The sequence below is a fragment of the Desmodus rotundus genome, chromosome 1, assembly GCF_022682495.2.
Source record: "Desmodus rotundus isolate HL8 chromosome 1, HLdesRot8A.1, whole genome shotgun sequence".
In the NCBI taxonomy this organism is placed as follows: domain Eukaryota; kingdom Metazoa; phylum Chordata; class Mammalia; order Chiroptera; family Phyllostomidae; genus Desmodus; species Desmodus rotundus.
This window is the reverse complement of record NC_071387.1, coordinates 190,639,890-190,661,372: the sequence shown is the minus strand read 5'-3', so window position 1 is coordinate 190,661,372 and position 21,483 is coordinate 190,639,890. Positions and strand designations below refer to the sequence as shown.

Here is a 21,483-nt window from a genome sequence, read left to right as displayed (position 1 = left end):
TCAAACCTATGTCTATGTCTATTTAAGTCCAATTTTAGAGGAAGATATTGAACTCAAATAAAACTGGCTTTAAACCTCATCCCTCAGGCAAGCTATTTCAATGCTGTGAATTAGTATTTTTAAGTAGAAAATGATCATAAAATAATTTAAATAAAATAATGGTTTTAAGTATATAGCCCACTATATGGCATTTAGTCTATATGTTTAAAATGCTAATTTTTGTTAACCTCTATAAATACATATTAAGATAAATTCAATTTAAAACACAGGGTGTGGTATCTGGGTCTTGGATATATAATAACACTGATTTAAATAACAGTGTAATTATTTCTCCCTTAAAATACTTGGTTCCCTAGGTTTCTATGGAAATCCACCTACCTCCCCACCCCTACCACTGCACTTCATATTTCTTTTTTTTTTATTTTTATTGAATTTATTGGAGAGACAATGGTTAATAAAATTATATAGGTTTCAATTCTACAATTCTATAACACATCATCTGTACATTGTATTGTGTGTTCACCACCCCAATTCGTCTCCTTTCATTACCATTTATCCCCCTTTTACCTCTTCTACTTGCCCCCACCCCCCTTTCCCTCTGTTGTCTGTGTCTATGAGTTGTTGCTGTTTTTCATTTGTTTTGTTTTGTTAATCCCTTCACCTTTTCCACCCAGTCTGCCAACCCCCACCCCCTCTGACAGCTCTCAGTCTGTTTTCTCTATCTATAGGTCTGTTTCTATATGGTTTGTTTGTTTATTTTGCTCATTAGATTCCACAGATAAATGAGATCTTAGGTCTTTCTCTGACTGGCTTATTTCACTTAACATAATGTTCTTCACGTCCATCCATGCTCTTTCAAATCCTCTGCTTTTAATGCTAAATGTTGCACGCCCAGTAGTGAGCCCCATACCCTATAATACCCTTCTCTACTTCAGTCTCTTCCAATGTGACTTTATTATCCCATGGATTTAACTTACTTCAGGAGCATGCTAACTTTCATGTGGTGACACCAGTGCACAGACCTGGTTGACTGTCTTCATCATGTGATAGCATATAATGATAGTCTCAGCGTTAGTGTGTTGCCAGATAGATATAACAGGCTTACAAGTTTATGTGAGTGTCGACTATAATAGTAAGCATATGATTACAATGATGGAAAGCAAACTTGAACATAAATTGAAATATAAACTTTTATCAATCACCAGATCATGTGTGTGTATCTGTATCTATTGACAGATAGATATAGGTGTATGTACAGATATATACAGGTACAGATGGATAGATGATGATAGATAGATACAGACAGATAGAGAGATTGATACAGATATACACACACACACACACACATCCCATGCATGCTTTTCGGCCTCTTGCCTTTTCTGTTTGGGACACTTTATTAAATTTTTTCATTAATCAAATTTCAGAAGTGTACTATCTCAGAGTTAAATAATGTTATAGTTCCCACAGACTTATATGTTCTATGGAAAACTATCTGTAACACAATTTTAAATTCACAGTGGGTTTTACTCCACACTTCACATCAAAATTTGGCATATCAATAACATGCTAAAAATTTAACACTTTCTTTTCTTACAAATAGGAATCAAGAGGTGACATATTTTAATTAAGCCAACAAGCTTCTATATAAAGAAACTAAAATTCCTCAGAGAGCAAGAATCATATTCCTTCTTTTTATAGGAGAAGGTAAGCTAGTTCGCTGTAGAAGTGGTTGAAGGAAATACGTTATGGAAATCTAAATGGGTTTAGTTGTGTTGTAGGTTTATTATAGCTACCACAAAGGAACATTTTAGGTATGCATCAAATTGGAGCATTAGTGTAGTTTCTAAAATGTATTATTTTCAAAAATTGTTTAAGCATATGGAAACTTTTTTTAATTACACATATATTGTACATTATAGGAGTAGGAAACCAGAGCTCTGAGGAAACGCACACAAATATCACACATTCATTATCAAGACATTATGCAAATACTTTGTTTTTTAGTGATTAGTTGTGATATTTTTTTCAGGCAATGCAAAATCTACATTATAATTAAAATATTTTTATATTCAGACCATGCAGAATACTTTTAATCCTCTCAAATGATGCACATAATACAATATTTCATGTAAAGAGGATGCTGTTCTTACTTTTGAGAGGCATACGGTGCCTTTTTTCCCCCCAGCAATGGTGGTAGATTCTGCCTGAATCATCCAGGTCTCCTTGACTGTGTCCATCACTCTTCGAATTCTCATAGAGATGTCATGTCATGGGGTTATTAGACCTATTTCATGTATGAGAAAGTTTGGCTAAGGTAGCATGACTAATTAAGGGGACACTCGGACATGATAAAAGCACAAACCTGGTTTCGTTTAGTCACTTAACTTATTGTGAGCATAAGCTTGTGTTACCATTAAGAAAACAGAGATTAAAGTTAAGTTCTGGCAGGAGGTTGTCTTCTAGTTTGGAAGACAGACAAAGGAATGCCTAAGTCATATGGTAAATATGACTATAAAGGAGGGAAAAATTTGCCTTTTGCATTTTAGATTCTTGACTGTGGCTCTTGTAATAAGACAGATTAACAAGGAGAAAAGCATATAAGCTTATTTAATGTATTTGCATGTGTCTCAGGAACCCTCATAAGGAAAAGAAGACCCAAAGAAACAGTTAAAGCCAGACACTTATGAGTTGGACCAGACAGTAGTAAAGTGACAAAGCAAAAGGTTTGGGTTAATTACTTAAGTCGGTAAAGAAATGACTAGAAGGATTAAAGTTACATTAGCAATCTTTCTTTGTACAGATTTCTTTTGGCCTTAACCGTTGTGGGTGAAAGAATGTTTCTTCCCTCTTGCATAAGGCAAACCTCTTTTATATGGGAGTTTTAACTCCTAATTTAGGAAGGTCAGAGTGCCTTTTTGTGCCTGATATTTTTTAAGTGCTTTTAATTTAAATAATATATATGCCAAAGCAACGTATTCTAAGGTGGCATATTCAGAATTCCTTCATGATAATGAGAGAGCAGGAGACTTTGGGAATAGAGTATGGATGGGTTCCGAGGTCTTGCTTGGGAGACTGGTGACTTTTGGATCATTAAAACAGAGAAGTAGACTTTGTAGTTAGAAGAAAAAGCTTATGCAGAGGCATAACGGCTAGCAAGAGCAGAGCAAAGCCAGGAGACCGTGAGCATGTGAAAATATGAGCAGGTCATGGTGTTCCCTACATGAGGGATGTGGAAAGGTACCAAATATTGAAAAGCTATGAATTTCATGTGAAAGGTTTTTTTTAAAAGTCTATCCTGGGGATTCTGTCAAGATAGAGGAATTTCAAGCTGGGGGGTGTTATGTGTAGGTAGAGGACATACGTCAAAGGGAAAGGCATAGAAGGAGACCTTTGGACAAGCATCACCCCTTCCATTTGCATTGCATACTGTGTGTGCTGCCAATGACACAAATATAGGCATGAGGTATGGCTTCTGACTTCAGCGGAAAAGGAGAGAAAAGCAAGATGTGCACATTTTAGTATTTGTGGTGGAAGTTGCAGAGAAGACTATCAGCAAAAAATAAGTTCTCTGGAATTTATAATAGAGTGCCACCCACCATCTCCCCAAGTTTTTCACTCCAATTTCCTTTCCTCTCCTTCTTTCCCCTGTCCTTTATTTCCGAAAACCTACCTCGATAAATCCAAACCCTGGAGAATATACTGTTTCAGCTCCATGGTTGTTAAATTAGGATTAGGTTCAGCTGTGAGTAAACAGAAACCAAAATGACTGTGGCTTTAAAAAGACTGAAATGTGTTTTCTCGTAACTGAACTGAGAGGAAGGCAGCCCAGGGCTCGTCTGACAGGGCTCACAGGTCCTCCGGGACAAAGTTGCTTGGATCCTGTCTCTCCAGGCTGTGATATCAATCTCATGGTCCAAAGGGAGCTCTAGCCACGCACTCAGGATTCATGTGGCAAGATGGAGGAAGGGGGAAGGGCAGGAAAGATATGTGTCAACAGTCTTCTAGGGAAATTTGCTGGAGAGTTAATAGACAGCACTTCTGCTTGTATGCCATTTGCTAGAACTTAGCAATTGGGCAATACTAGCTACGAGCGAGGCTAGGAAATGCAGTCTTTCTTCTGGGGAGGTGGAGTATAGGGATTTACGTTTGGCAAGGGGCACAGCGTGTACAGTGACAGAAACCAGGTAGTGAGGACTATAGGAGTCTTTGCACCAGTAGGATTCCTTTAGTATTTTTTGATATTTTTAATCAAACCAAATAACCATTTTAAAATTTATTTGATGAAATCTCATACATGAAGTGAATATGTTTTCTATTCTTTGCTTATGTTATATATTTTTATTTGTTTTTATTTATTGATGAGAGAGAGAGAGAGAGAGGACACTGACAAGTTGTTTCACTTACTTATGCATTTATTGGTTGCTTCTTGTAGGTGCCCTGACCCCAGAGTGAACCTGGAACTTGTCATATTGGGATGATGCTCTAACCAACTGAGCCACCATGCAGGGCGCTTGTGTTATATTTCAACAAAAACATAAGCAAAACATAAAATAGTGTGATAGGTGGAAATGCTTTTGGAATACATGAAGAAATTCAAAATGTCTATTTGTCACTCTGACATACACAGATATGTAAGAAAACATTGCATTTGGTAGTCATTTTCTTTTTCTGTGTTTGTTTTCTAATGTTTTGAACGGTGTCCACTGGGCATTATGAAGATTGGAATCCGCAATAGGAAAATTGAAAGTAATACTGCTATTACAGCCAAATCGATCAAGATGGTGACTATCGTCTTACATTTGAATATACCACCGTCAGGGCATTGCTCTTCCTATTTATCTGTGTATCTTTAGGGACATACAAATTATTAAAATAAAACTCAACTTTACTAAATGTATTTGAGTCAATCTAATAATAGTGGAGTATATATTGAGACAAAAATAGTGACACTATGAATGTTCAGTTTTATTTTTACATATTTTACTCAACATAGCAGGAATGTTCATACACATATTTGACACTATATGTAGTGAGTAAGACATGACTCAGTGCTACAAAACATGTGCTATTGCAAAGTGTACCAATGCATATTCGCTCAATATTTAAATGGCTTCCTCAATTCCTAATTTTCTCTGTGTGAGAAATTCTTCTTGAGAAAGCAAGGTTTTATTGTTAAAATGTAATTTGGTTTTTCAGTATTTATGTTTCTTTGATTATGACAGGCTTTTAAGTGAAAAACAAAGTATAATGTTAAGCGAATTGAAGAATGCTTTATAAACAGTTTTTCTGTAACACATTCTTACAATTGAGTATTCTAATTGCAACTTGGCATTTTAACACCACTCTCGTTGCAGAAACCCTGAATTAATTTGTCTATTTCCCATTTATTTAATACTGCATTCAACAAATATTTGCTCAATGGCTACAATATGAAAGGTACTTCACTAGCCAATATAGGAGATGGAGAATACGTAGACATGGTATGAGAAGTCTAAAAAAGGTTACACAAAGGATACATTAAATAGTACCTATGTAGATAATTAGAATGCTGGTCTGCAATATAGAGAAAGAATTTGATAAATTCTATGGTAATTTAGAGGAACAAGCAGTGACATTGAACAATTTTATCCAGAACTTTAAATGAAGGATTTAAGATTTTGCCTTACTTTCAAGCTAATCACTTAAGCCGCCACAGATGAACAGGTGCTGGCAGAGACTATGAGACTCTGGAATAGAGACAAAAGACCTTCCTACCCTTAGAAGCATGTTTCCCAGTCCCCTGGGGAAGTTCGAAGGAGCCCAGGGACAGGCCACACACAGTATGTGTAGGTCCCAGTAAGGAATCCTGAATTTTGGAATGCCCAGCTTTATTTGGGGTCCGCTAGCACATTACTCTGACCTTTGTCATAGAAGAAGATAGTATCCTGTCCAGAAACAAATCTGTTCTCTGCCTTCAAGGCTGGTTCTATCTTTCTTCAAAGGCTTTTTGCCATTCACGTATCCTTGAAAAGATAGCTTGACACACACAGCTGTCAATAGGTCTTTCTTAGATGTGAAGAACACAAAATGACCAAAGAGAATTGTGTCTAAAACATAGTAGTCTTTGTGGAGAAATATCCTTTAGTCTCAGTCTCAGATGGTAGGTGTTACCAAATAGAGTTTGGACAGTAAGTCTTTTGAGACAAAAAGAACTGAATGAACCATTCAAGGAGCAACACCTGTACTGCCTATGTAGTGGTCTCATCACTGTCCCAGGAAAGTTAAATGCATATTTCCAACAGAAAAACGCAATATGCAACAGTTAATGCTTTCTAATTTATATGGTATTATTGACACATTTCATTATATATAATCAATTATATATCAATTTATATACATACATATCAATTATATATCAATTATATATATACATATATATATATATAAATATAATGCAATTATTATGTCCAAATCTTGGTGCTGTAGGAATGTCCTGAAATGATTAGACTGGAAGTCAAAATGTCCATTTGGGAATCAACCTGGGAAGAAAATTGCAACAAAATTACAACTGCATATGGTTTATGAGTATTTGGATTTTGACTGTAAGCAAGAGCTATTTAATCAACACTGATAGAGAACAGTCTAATTAATTATGAAACATGTAAATTATCAATTGAGAGAAAAAACAAAGTTATGAAGAAAATATTTAATATAAAGGGTTAAAGACAAGAAGGTAAAACAAAAAATTCAGAAGTCAAGATCATTGGAAATTGAACAAGAACTGGACTTAGAACAAGAGAATGGCTGATGTTGTCAATCACTGGATCCGAACGTGGTGGAGACCATAAACTCAGGGTCAGACGATACCCGAGAATGCAACTTACAGGCAATGGGAGTTTTGCTTCTAATCCCCGACCCAAAGGGTAACTTGAAAGTTTTGGGACACATATCCTGAATGTAAGCAAGCAAATACACACATACACACATGCATACAAACATACAGATACGTCATAAATAATTATTTATTAAATGAAAAAAATAGGTTTCTGTTAAGGATTTGCAACATTCATCTTATATAAGTACTCTAGAATTCAAACACAATTTAAATTTCTTTACTTTTAAATCTACCTGACAGTGTGATGGATTTTAATAATTCATCATGGAAAAGTTAAGTTTCATTATTTCCATGATGAGTCATCTCATGAACAGCCTTCTCATCTGATGGATTTACATATTTGACAGTTGTGCATTAAGCAACATGATTCCACTGGCAAATGCTTCTCCATACAAGAATCCTTATATATCTCACAATGAAACTAATTCCAAAAAATATGGGCTTTCCATCATACTCTATTTTCTTTTGACACTTTTATATTTAAACTAAGATGCTCTATGCGAAGTCAGATAAATTCCTACCAATAATGTATAATTCTGGGGTTGAGAAATTGGTGGCAATTATAACTCTAGGCTTCTTAAATATGGCACCCCACACATCTGGAAAATGGAACAACACAGTCAAATAGAAATGTTAAAGTACTTTTAACAAAGAAATTTTCAAAACAATAAAAGAAACAAGGAAAACTACTTTTTTTCACATCATAATTATAATGCCAAAAGTTAAAGATAAAGAGAACATCTAAAGAGCAGCAAGAGAAAAGGAGACCCTACCTATAAAGGAGTTCCCATAAGGATGTCAGCTGATTTCTTAAAAGGAACTTTGCAGGCAAGAGGGACTTGCAAGAAGTATTCAAAGTGATAAAAAGCAAGGACCTACATCCAAGATTACTCTATCCAGCAAAGCTATCATTTAGAATGGAAGGGCAGATAAAGTGCTTCCCAGACAAGGTAAAGCTAAAGGTGGTCATCATCACCAACCCCTTATTATATGAAATATTAAAGGAACTTATCTAAGAAAAGGAGAGATCAAAACTATAAACAGTAAGATGACAACAAACTCACAACTATCAAAAACTGAACCTAAAAACAAACAAACAAACTAAGCAAACAACTAAAACAGGAACAGAATCATAAAAATGGAAACCACATGGAGGGTTATCAGTGGTGAGCATGAAAGGGGAGAATGGGGGAAAAGAAACAGAATTGGCAGGTACAAAAGGCGGGGGGGGGGTTAAGAATAGTAAGGGAAATGGAGAAACCAAAAAACTTATATGTACGACCCATGGACATGAACTAAGGAGGATATTGTTGGCAAGAAGGGGTTACTGGGTGGAGGAGGTCAAAGGGGAAATAGGAACAACTACAATAGCATAATCCATAAAATATACTTAGTTAAAATAACTTTAAAAATGCAAACATAAGTTATTCTTAGACCTCTTTGGAGTCACAAGTTTATAAACTAAGAATGCATTGGTAAGAACATTCCGTCAGAGGACCAAATGACAAGCAATACCTTTGGGGTAAATGTGAGAATCATTTTCTTTGACAGTTGAGTTTCCTCAGTGCTCCCTAACAGAATGACTGACTGTACTGAGTGGCCAATAGTTAATCCTGGGAGATGTGAGTAACTCAGTGTAAGAAAGGCCATTTGTAAATGAAGAGTATTTATTAAATCATAAATTCAAAGAATTAGCTGAACATAATGATAATTAAAAAAATTGTATTCATCAGTGAGAAATGTAAAGCTCAGAGAATGAAATGCTCATAAAATATGATAGGTGATACTTTTCTATAACATGAACACTGGAGGTCATGTTTCTTGACTCAGCATAGGGTGACTAATTGTACTGCAGAAGGAACAGTTACAGAAGAAAGAGAACTAATCTCGGCAACAGTGTGGCATCACTGAGATTCAGTACTGACCAGAGGCGAGAGGTCTGCATTGAACATTATTACAAGTAATGCATTATTTGGAAATGCTTCTTTTTTGGAATATAGTGACCATAATGCTTTTTTACAGACAAGGTTCTTGTTTCCAAACAACAAAAGTCAACTTGGCCATAGAAAGCAGCAAATACATTTATTGGAACAATATTGTATAGCCATCAAAATTGCTGGGCGTCCTTAAGAATTACCTTTGTCAAGAAGTAGAAAGCAATAGGAATGAGACAGTAACAAATAATATCAAGTACTTGCCACTGAAACTGTAGCTAGAATGACTTCATTTGCACAGCTACCATTTGACCCGGTCCATTATAGCTGCGACTGACCACCACTACATCTGGACGTTGAGACCATTACTGCGGCTCTGAACACTTCTCGACTTTCTCTACTTCCATCCATCTTTTTTGCCGGGGCGTAGGAGCATGTGATTAATGTATATATGTCACTGGGGCAACTTCTAACTGAAACATTGGAAGAAGGAAGTATCTGGCCCCTTGGCGTTCAGATGTGAAAGTCAGGCCTCTTGTCGTCAGAATTCATATACTGGAGAGCTCCATGAAAACAGGAGGGGTGTTTAAATGCTGCTTAGTCAAAAAAAAAATGACAAAAGCCTACAATATATTTCTATTATGTTAGTCTCAATCAATGGTTTTATCATTTTCATTTTAATTCTTTCTAACCTATGAAGGGATGGATTTCCTGAAGTAGAGCAAAAATTTTCCTATGTGGAGTCTGTCTTCTCATGATATAATAAACAAAATTACTTTCAAAAGTACAGGAGTGATGTTTATATTTGTTCTTTTATGCCACAGAGCTGCATTTATCATTTTTCATAATTATTATAATAAAGATTCATAAACCTGTGATGTGTACCCAGATTCCAATGCCTTAGTGTGTTTTTGGAATGCCATACGATATCGTTATTGTAAAGAAAGCACTCATTCTGCATATCTGGGTTGTATTATAAAATCCACTTTCTTCACCTTCCACTCATGAATTATGCTTTGTTAAACAACTTAGCATAAAAAGCAAAGATGCTACTTTCATTTAACAGTCACACTGAGTGGTGTGAAAGTATTAAGATAACACCTTCTACATATTCATCAACTTTACTTCTAAGAAGAAAGGCTAGTTAAAGTTTCTTATTTTGAGATTTGTGACTTCAAAGTGAAGGATATTTTGACAAGTGAGAAATTAAACTTTTATATAAAATCATCCAAGAAATTTATTAGATAAACTGGAAAATATATTAAAGGTTACATACAAATTTTGGTAAATGAGAAGATTGAGACTTGAAGAAATTAGGTGATTCACATAAGTACATATAGTAAGTAAATTCTCAAAAGAAATAGGGGGAGAAGAAGTTTGGAGAGTTTTAAGTCATTTTAATTTAAGTCAGTAAAATATTTATGCTTTAAAAATTATGAAATTTAATTTATAATGCCAGATAATTAAAATGAATTCCCAGTTCTTGTTCAATACAATACTTGTGCATCCGGTTAGGTAAGCATCATTATTAACCCTAATTTAGGGGGAGACATATTGATAGAGAAAGTGCCTTGCTCTGGATCTCATATGATTTTTATTTTCATTTTCTACTCAGTATAAACATTTTTATCAGTTGTATTAAAGAATTATATTATCCCTGATTATTTATATTAAATTTTTGAAATATATTGCCATGTCAACCACATTGTGATTTATTTAGAGCCACGCTATAGTTTGTTCTGATTTACAGGGTGAATTTAATGGAATGAGAAAGTGATTCATCTAATGTTTTTGCAGGATAGGATTACTATAATCTTGAGTCAGTATAATTTTCCTAAATATATTAAAATATACATGTATAAAAAGAGAAAATAACACAAAGTTTTATGTTTTCCATAAGCTGATTGAGTCAACTTTTTCTCTACCAAATCCTGCTTTTTTGTCTACCAGAAATCTTTTAAGTTTTACTTTATTGCCCAATTGTCCTATAACCTAAGTCCAAGGCTACAACATTTTATTTGAAAATCAAAACATTTTCCCCTTCTTTTTGCCACCATTCTTTTCTTCCTTACACCTGTCTTTACAAGGCTGCTAGAATTCTGTGCAGTGTCATTCCCATGCCTGAATATCTGCCTTTCCTCTATGGGAGGACTGCACCATAGAGTATTGCCTATAAACATCCACACAAGCTACCATTGAGTCCATTGATCTTCTCACTCGTAACTGACTGTGCAATCTGATCTGTGAGCATGGAGTAACTTCCAGTTTCATACATTTTCCCAGCCATCTTCTCATCTGTTTTCTTTTATTCTACTTACCAAACAGCTTAAGTGCCTACTTGATTGTGGTGATGGTCTAGGACAATTTTTCAACCCTAGGGAAGTGTTTTGTTGAAGTTCAGTGAATCACATGTGGTAGGTAATTAATGTGCAGCCAATTTTTATTACATCTAACAAAAATACATAAGTGCAAAACATACAAAAATCTTGCACTTAGTATGAAGTTCCTAATAGATCACACATTATAAGCAGTCATGCTACACTCAGGCATGTGCACATACTCATTGTTACTGTTTGGACGTGGAAACACTCCCTCAGGCTGCTTTTCTGTTGTTTCAAGGAATATGTAAATATCCTCACTATACACTTACCCTAAATGCATATGGACAGTTAGCAGTACAGACGGGGAAGTCCATCTGAAAGTGTGTGCAATGTATAGGCTTATACATGATTATGTGCATGCATTTCCAAAAGAATTTGCACACATTCTTTGCCTATCAGCACCACACTACAAAATAGTTCAATTTATAGTCAGAGCAAATACTTAGAACTATTATGTTTTGTTATGTATATAATTTTCTCTCTTTCCATTAGGTAGAAAATGGTTGCCTGTGTTCACCTACTGTGAAGACTTAGAATCAGACAACTACAGTATTGAATCTCTAAAGTGTTTCAGGATGTAAATGCAGTCTGACCTTTCCCTGATGGACAGTTAAATTATGGACATGCTAAACAATTTACTTTGGACTGCCCTTCCAAACCATGCTTTGGCTTCTGTCTTGAATGCTCACTAAGCATTTGTAGCTGACAAGGAAAAGAAAGAAAACTGTGAATTGGAAAGTTATCTTACAATGAAAATTACGAGCACATCTTGCATCTGTCCAGTCCTCGTGTGTCTCTGTTTTGTGCAGAGGTGTTATGGAACTGCTCACCACAGCTCTGTCAAGGTGACCAGAAACCAAACCAAACACGTTGAAGGGGAAACCGAAGTCCACCATCGTCCCAAAAGGGGATGGGTTTGGAATCAGTTCTTTGTTTTAGAAGAACATATGGGACCAGATCCACAATACGTTGGAAAGGTAAGTTTTTGTTGATTGGCTTTTATCCTCTTCTGGGAAATTGTGGGATGAGATGAGAGTGAAGTGGGAGTTGGATTTGAATGGTAAGAGCCATGAATGGTAAGAAATTATGTTATATAAGCTAATGGTTATACTAACCACTTCAGAATAATGATTGTAAAAAATCACATATACCAATAATGTCATGTCCCTAAACATCAGTCCATACATAGTAGCTAGAATGTACTTTATGAACATATTACTTTTTCTGTTCTCACATGTAAAATGAAAACACTTCATTGAACACACAATTAAGTGATTTTATCTTTATTACCATGAAGGCATGTTGAAATTCATGATGTCATTTATTGATACACTCATATTTATAATTTTTAACCTATTGTAAATACATGTGGGCCTAAAAAGAAGATATTATATCACAATACTTAATATATTTCCATTGTTTTTACACAGATTGTACTTGAAATTGTCAGCCTTTCAAGTACATGGATATTTTCCAACCCTTCAAATTAATTTCCATAAATTGTTGATATATTTTCAGTATAGATTAAATACACGTAGATGTACAGATGTTGTTAAATTCCCAAAGAATAAAGTTGATAAAATGGTCAGTAAATTTAGATAAACTTTTCTTTCTCTCAAATCCACAGACAAAACAGCTTAATGGCTTATTAAACCCTTCAGGGAATTGTGTGTTCAGTAAAAGAAACAGTTTAAGTATGTGTCACATAGGTTCTAGGGTGAAGAATTGAGTGGAAAGTGGAGCAGCCTTCTTGTGATGAATTACTGATATATCCTTGGAAGTAGCAACACTTAAGTTAGCTCAGTCCCTGAGAGAGACAGCAGGCACAGAGGTCGAATCTCCACAACGACAGGCTCGATGACTTCCATTGCCCTGCTTGACTATTTATTTTCACTTTAGCAATGTTAGTACTAAAAAAAAAATGTATTCAATCCAAGCCATGGTGCTTCCCTAATGTGTAGGCAGTGCAAAATCACAGGCCATCTGTTCCACCTCTCACCCAACAGGGACTCAGCTGCAGCTGTATTTTCCATACAAGGCAGGAGCGAAGGAGTCGGAACATGAGTGCAAAAGAAGACCTGAAACAATGCTATCATTTTCTTACACGCATGTGAAAACGAGACCCAAACCACTCATTTTTATCCCACGTATTGTTTTCCCTACAAAGTATCCCTTGAAGTAAATGGAAATAAAGGTATAAAATAGAAGCATACCACATTGAATTATTAGAAAGTTATTTTTGTTATGAACTTCAAAGTCCTTTTTCTATAATCCTTAAAAAGGAGGGTGGAAAGAACATAAAAATATATATGTGTATATATATATATTTTTTTTCCTTTAGGAGTATACCTAAAAGAAAAAATATTATTAAATATTTTGTTATCTATACTTCTTATCATCTGATTTAACTAAAAAGCAAAATTTGCTAGAAAGGGAAAGAGAAAAATCAGACAACTTTGCATTTTCTCTTGAGTCACCTAATTTTAGTAAGTGATAAAGCCTCAAGAGGTAGACCAGGATAGAGAGATCTTTCTGAGCGTGGGTGCCAATGAACATATGGTTGAGAGCTTGTTACCCATCAGGAAGTAGTGCAGGTCTGTGACATTATTCAGGTTCCAAGAGGTTCTGTAGAAATTGCTATCTGTTCTACTGTTTGTAGTATCGACAGACAAATATAAAAGGTCCAGCCCAATCCTCTTATAACCTATCCAACCTGAGACCCTCACTCATACTCTACTCTCATCTGCCTTTATGTGCAGATCTAACTTAATTGTACACATATTTTCCCTCACCGGTCAACACCAAACACACGTAAATACATACATACATATGTACATGCTGTGGTAATGCAGAAAAGCCTGCAAAGCCCAATAATTCATATGTGCATAAAATAATGCCCTTCTGTCCCATTACTTTATTTGTTAAATAAGTGAATTTATATCTACAACTCATAAATACTCTCATAGTGACCAACCATGTATTTTCAAAGTGCTCTTAAATAAAACATGGAATTATTAAAATTGCTATGAACGTGAGAAAGGACACCTCCAGAGAACTGAAAAGTATCTCCTTTCCCCTCTCTGTCACAAAAATAGCAGCAGGAATTTGGTCAACAGAGACAAAATAATAATCATATAATACAGTTTTGCTAGTAAAATAATATTTTTTCTAGTTTCATTGTACAGGCTTGTTTCGAAGTATCCTTCAGTTCTTGGTTGTAATTATTTTTAATGTGTGGTTATAGTTCACATTATAAAACAGCATTTACTGTACTTTTGATAAAAATGTCAGCTTAAGTATTCTGATACAGATCAACTTCTCATATGTCATATGATAATTTTCTTAGACCTTTCTTAGTTGATTGGATTTAGAAGGGGAGAATTTATTTTGTTGACATTGGTCAAATATTATTATTCATTACTAAGATATTTATATGTGGCTAAGGTTGTGATCGTAAGGCCATTTCTAATAGTAAATAGTATAATTGTCCATATACATATGCATGGGTAATATGTATCAACTATGCATAAATATATATATAATTATACATGTATACACATATATATATAATTACACATATACATTACACAGACTATGTACACACACATATATAAGTACACATAGACATTTGCACATGTATTTGATAATTCATAATTTTTTCCAGAATGTAATGGCCATGAGAGATCAAATACCAAAATTGACATATGAATATATCTTATAAATATGAGTTCATGGATTTGTTAAAGATATTTTAAAATTATTGAGCAATTAAAGGAATGAAGATATAACAGCACATTACTAACCCTTTACTCCTGGAGCAAATTCAATGGTAAAGTCATTAATATTTTAAAACAAACAGGTTCTCTTTTTCCAAGTATTGTGTAAAAGCAGCATAGACCATCTAAGCTATTGTTTATTTTTCAAAAGTAGAACAGTGCTGAATAAATCCCATTGTAACGAAGAATATAATTTACGTAAGATGTTACACCCAACCTAAAAAGCATGCCGTGCATCACAGCTATCACGGGAGTAGACTCATGCATTCGTGAGATAATGCCGACCAGTGAGGAGAGAGCTGGGTTTGAGTTCTAGCATCTCTGCTTGTTATCTGTATTAAAACTGGCAAGTCTATTTATTTTTCTGCTTTCTGTTTCCTTACACGTAGCACTGAGAAATACTGTTTGACTTTTTTGTTACTAATTCAACGACATTAAAAGTTTGGTTATGGTTTACATCATGAGTCATTTAAACTACAGCTTGTGTGCCTAATTCAACCAGCTGCATGTTTGGGCTTTACCTGCACACTAAAGAAGTTTTGTTTTATTTTGTTTTTAGATTGTTGAAAGTATTTTCAAAGTAATATTTTGTAACAGTCAGAAATTACATGAAATCCAATTCTGTTTGCATAAATAATGCTTTATTAGAATGCAGTCACGCTCATGCATTTATGTGTTGTATATGGCATTTTTTAAGCTACAGTGGCAGAACTCAGTAGTGGCAAGAGAGAATCAGGCCCGCAGTCTGCACTATTCACTAAGGGTCATGTACAGGACATGTTTGTGAGCCTCTGGTTAAGATGTCTGCCTTGCCTAATGTACTGTGAATGCTTTCAAAGCAGGTTTGGGGTCTATATCATTTTTATTCACACAGTATGTCCATTTGATATTATAATGATCAAATATAGCAATTCATGGGGAAGTACTCCATAAACTATCACCATTTGTAGTGGTTTTGATGATTAGGGGAAATTATTGAAACAAAAATATCTCCCATCAATCATTGCTTTTATGGAGGAGATAATTTCTTGGAGGTCTGTACTTCACCAGTTTCACTGGCATTACCCTCCCCAATAGTCATTTCAATGAATGTTCACTCATTCTGGTGTTTTGATTTTATTATTGTTGGTTTTGTTATATTACATGCAGAAGTGTAATGACTGACCTGGTACACATATGAGTTAGCATGCAGGCATATCTGTGGAAGAGATTTCTAGAAGTGAGATTTTCTTTCAAAGAGCTATAAATCTTTAATTTTGGTAGACATACCTAGATCTCCTCCATAGGTGCTGCAGTTGATTGCATCTCTCTCAGTGATGTGTTAAAGAGATTATTTCTCTACAGCAATGACAGCAGATGGGATTGTAAAATATAATCAGTGAAAAATGGCATATCTGTGTAATTTGGTTTATATTTCCCTTATTATGAGTAAAACTGATAATCTTCATATTTTGGGGTTTATGAATATTTCTTTTTTTACTGACTTTTCATGGTCCTTGATTTTATATTCTTTGTTTAAAGATTTTATTTATTTATTTTTAGAGAGAGGGGAAGGGAGGAATATAGAGTGGGAGAGAAACATCAATGTGTGGTTGCCTCTCACACGGCCCTCAGTGGGGACCAGACCTACAACCCAGGCATGTGCCCTGACTGGGAATCAAACTGGAGAGCCTTTGGTTCACACCTGTGCTCAATCCACTGAGCTACACCAGCCAGGGATGATTTTATATCCTTTTGTTAGTTTCTTGAACTTAACTATTTGTTATTTATATAATAGGTGCAATAATTCTTTGCTAATAACATAAATTACTAATATTTTTAATAGTTACCATGTTTTTGAATTTATTATTTTTATTTGATATATAACTGGTAAACTTTAACTAAGGGTATGCATTGGAAATATGTCTATTAACACACAACTACTGGCAATAAGCTTCATATACTTCAAGTAGTAAATGTGATTAGCTAAATGTTGTGCTCCATATATATATATATATAGTATTATCATTTTAAAAACATTATAAGTGACTTTTTTAACTGGCTGAGCATTCTCATATAAGAAATAAAAGTGTTTTGATTAAAAATGGGTGCTGTACCTTATCAAATGCTTTTTCAGCATCTATTGATATGATCATGTGATTTTTATTTTTCCTTTTGTTTATGTGGTGCATTACATTTGTTGATTTGTGAATGTTGTACTATCCTTGCATCCCTGGGATGAATCCCACTTGATCATCGTGTATGCTCTTTTTAATGTGTTGCTGGATATGGTTTACCAATATTTTGTTGAGGATTTCATCATCTGTGTCCATCAGTGATATTGTACGTTGTCGGTGGGAATGCAGACTGGTGCAGCCACTGTGAAAACAGTATGGAATTTCCTCAGGAAACTAAAAATGGAACTGCCTTTTGATCTAGAAATTCCACTGCTGGGATTACACCCTAAGATTCCTGAAACAGCAATTCAAAAGAACCTGTGCACCCCAATGTTCATAGCACAATCTACAATAGCCAAGTGCTGGAAGCAACCTAAGTGCCATTCAGTAAATGAGTGAATCAGAAAACTATGGTACATTTACACAATGGATTACTATGTAGCAGAGAGAAAGAAGGAACTCCTACCCTTCACCACAAGCATGGATGGAACTGGAGAGCGTTATGCTAAATGAAATAAGCCAGGAGGTGAAAGACAAAAACCGTATGATCTCACCTGTAAGTGGAACCTAATCAACAAAACAAATAAGTAAGCAAAATAGAACCAGAAACATTGAAATAAAGAACAAAGTGACAGTAACCAGAGGGGAGTGAGGAGGGGGATAATGGGAGAAAGAGGGGAAGGAACATCAAGGAACATGTATAGAGGGCCCATGGACAAAGCAAAGGGGGGTAGGATTGAGGGTGGGAGGTGGGGGTGGGTGGGGTGGGTGGTGGCAGGACAATGGAGCATCTGTACTTGAACAACAATAAAAATAAATAAATAAGCATGAGTTTCTCAAAACAAACAAGAAAACAAGAAGAAATAAAGGAAACTGTTTATTCCAGGATATCTGTAAGTGGATGTTGTTCACATTGCATTATTTGATACTTAGAGACAATGTAAGACACATAATAAAACAGGTAAAAGATCAAAAAATGTGTTTCTACTTAGCAGTGTGTTTTAGGATAAGATATGTAACCTATTAACAATATTATACTAAGGTTAAGGCTGTGTTGACATTAAATATATAGCTAATAATAAAAACTCATAAAATCTTTGACATTTTCAGGACAAAAAAATGAATTATATTCTCTATTTTCACTTTCCTGCATTTACGGTCTATCTGCTGATAACTGTTCAAATTTTTTTCAATATAAACCATAACATGTGGAAGAGATTGCTTATATTTACTACAAATTTAGATCTAAAATTCTACCACTCTCCCACACCTCCCTACCTACCTCTTATGTATGTGAGGAGATACGTGTAGACTCCACATGATTATTCAAAATTTACTTTAGTGAAAAACAGCAAACATAAGGAGGATAAGCAAGGAATTCTGGCAGTAAAAAGGGACTAAGAAATCATCTTGCCAAATCCCTCAAGTAATAAAAAGCAACGATGCTTGAAACAGTTAAGTGACCTCTTCATGGGAAGAGGGATTAGTCTCGGCACTGCCAAGGCACACATTGTAACATATCCGATTCTCTAGTGAAAATTAGTTATTAGTATATAGTGCATGAAATACCTCTCTCCTCATCATTATTACTGCCTTTATTCTATACTTTTCTTTCTTTAAAAGAAAAACTTCAAATATCTTTTAATGTGGAGTACTGTAGTTTCAAATTAAATAAACTATTTTGAGGTAAAGAGGGAATGCATTATGTAAAAAGGAATGGCAAAGTTCAGTTTTTTCAGGAAAAAAGTTATAGCATGAACTCTGAATTGAAAATTAAATGTCCAGCAAAAAAAGTCCCAATTGTCATTTAATATTGTCAAGATGATAATTTACGACCATCTTTATCATAACTTCCTTAAAATGCAAAACTTCCTGTGTCAAAACATGACATTTAAATTTTATAAGGATGACAGTGTGATGACATGATGTCATATGAAATTAATTATGATACTCAGCTTTAAGTGGATATAACTTTCTCACAAGTCATCATAGAAATTTAACTATTTAGATCCAGTCCTATATTTGACTGCATAATATAATGAAATTGAAAGCATAAAAGAGAAATTTGATTTAGCATGTATTTCTTTTAATTTGCAGTGATTTAGAATCATTTGCAATAAATCTGATTTTATTAAGTTTAATTGTATTTTTAGAAATAAATTATATTTTATTTGAATCACTTAAAAATGTTTAAGTTATTATATAGCCTTAGCATTCATTATACAGGGTCCAACACAAATAACACCCCTTTTTAATTACAAAATCTTTTAATACAAAATCATAAGTATGTAATTCTGTAACATAACAATATCACACTCAAGCACACCATATGACATTTTAGGTAAAATGATTCAATTAGGACTATAAATTATTACACCCATATTATTACCCTACCAACCACACTCAAGCAGGCCTTACTTCTGTCGAATCCTGTATACAGCATTTCTTTCTTCCTTTTTTAAAATATTTATTGTTCTTCAAGTACAGTTGTCTCCATATCTCCCCCTCCACTCCTCCTGCCCCACCCATTTTGCTTTGTCCATTCTCGGGGGGCCTTTAACGCAGCACCCCGGTCTGCCATGGATGAAGAATAAGTCTACCAAGACATGATCTGCTTGGGGAGGAGAGGTGGCCGATTCTGTCAAAGGAGAAGGGCCCAGAGCCTTTCTCTCCATGGGCTTTTATTAGGTTCATTTGCAATAAAGGAATACAATAAAGCTCATCAATCATTGTCAGCCAGTAAGGGTTAAACAATACAGGATTTACAGAGAACCTTGAGGGCTTATTCTGAGTTACAGCCAATTAGTTAGAGGGCCATAAAACTTTAGGTGCCAGACTCATCTCAGGTCTGGACCCTAATCTTTTAAACTGAGGGCACAAATTAAGTAGGTTTCACAGGAATGTATGTATTTTTCTTAGGCCTGATTCCCCAGGGAATCCGCCCCTCCCAGCACAGGACTGCACTGCCCTCTGTTATTGCTTCAGGCTTAAGTCAGGCAAGGGAAGTAAGGCAGCCAAGAGATTAGGAGACTTCTTGCAGACTGAATGAGGACTCAGGCTATTTCAAAGCCGAGGGGCGTGGGTCCATCACCCCCTTTTTCCACAGCCCCCCGAGTCCTTCCCTGCGAGTTTATTCCTGGTGACCAGAGCCTGTCTTAGGTTGATCCTCCCTTGAGGATTCTTACCCCTCATTGGCTAACTGGTCAAGCTCAGGGCCAAGCAGGGTGAAGTGGGCATGGGTGGCACACCTGCCAGGGAGACAAGCTTTGTCTCCTTAGTGGCTTATGGTCCCAACTCTGACTCAGCCTTAACCATGAGGGGTTACAGCCTCTGAAACCAGGCAGGGCGGTTCCCAACAGTCCATGGCTCCTTTATACATATCCTGATGATGCTTCCCCTACTTTCCCCCATTATCCTTCTCCCCCCTCCCCTGTAGTTATTGTCACTTTGTTCTTTATTTCAATGTCTCTGGTTATATTTTGCTCATTTGTTTGTTTTGTTGATTAGGTTCCACTTATAGGTGAAATCATATGGCATTTGTCTTTCACTGACTGGCTTACTTTACTTCGTATAATGTACTCCATCCAGTTCCATCCATGCTGTGGTGAAGGGCGGAAGTTCCTTCTTTCTTTCTGCTGTGTAGTATTCCATTGTGTGAATGTACCAATCCCCATTAAAATATAAATGACACATTTCACAGATGTATATAGCATTTCTTAATGCTACACTGATAATTATCTGAAAGGTCTTCAATGCAATGTGACCCATATGTTATGGGCACATTATATGCATTTATTCACATTATACTACTATACAAATGCAATGTGTGTGTGTGTGTGTGTGTGTGTGTGAATGGTGCTACACTAGAGGTGAATTTACCCTTGGGTGCATTTGGCAACGTCTGGACACATTTTTTTTTCACCTCATCTAAATCATCTATAAGTTACCTTTGACATACATAATCATCAGGGTCAAAGATATTTAAAGGAAAAATACTTTAATTCATTTTCAAATGAGAATAAAGTATTAAAATAAATACAGTTCTATGTATATTATATCAATCTTTATATTAATAAAACTGTGAATAGAATTTATGACTTTAATTCAGAAAAAGGGCTCATCAAGGCAAAACGACTCAGTGTGCATGAAAGTTCTAAAGTGGTGTTGAGTTTTGGTTGTGACAAGTAGGAAGGTGGTGTTACTAGTGTTGTTGTTAGAGCAAGGAGTGCCGCTACACATTCTGTATTGTGTAGGACAGCACCTTCCCATACCACAACAGAGAACTAGCAGCACGAAATGGCAATAAGCGTCAGTGTTGGTCTGACGTCGATATCCTCCTAACGTGTTTCTCTTGGCTAAATG

The 21,483-nt window shown here is 35.3% G+C and overlaps 1 protein-coding gene across 4 annotated transcripts in view; it reads left to right on the top strand.

Moving 5' to 3' along the window:
- The window catches only part of LOC112321026 (cadherin-18), a 591,686-nt gene that overhangs the window by 349,858 nt on the left and 220,345 nt on the right, over positions 1-21,483 (top strand). For all 4 annotated transcript variants that reach the window (XM_053914028.1, XM_053914024.2, XM_053914025.2 and 1 more), the window contains one exon: positions 11,682-12,166. In XM_053914028.1, coding sequence (XP_053770003.1) covers positions 11,939-12,166 — 228 coding nt within the window. In that variant the 5' untranslated portion in view covers positions 11,682-11,938. The remainder of the gene's footprint in view (positions 1-11,681; positions 12,167-21,483) is intronic.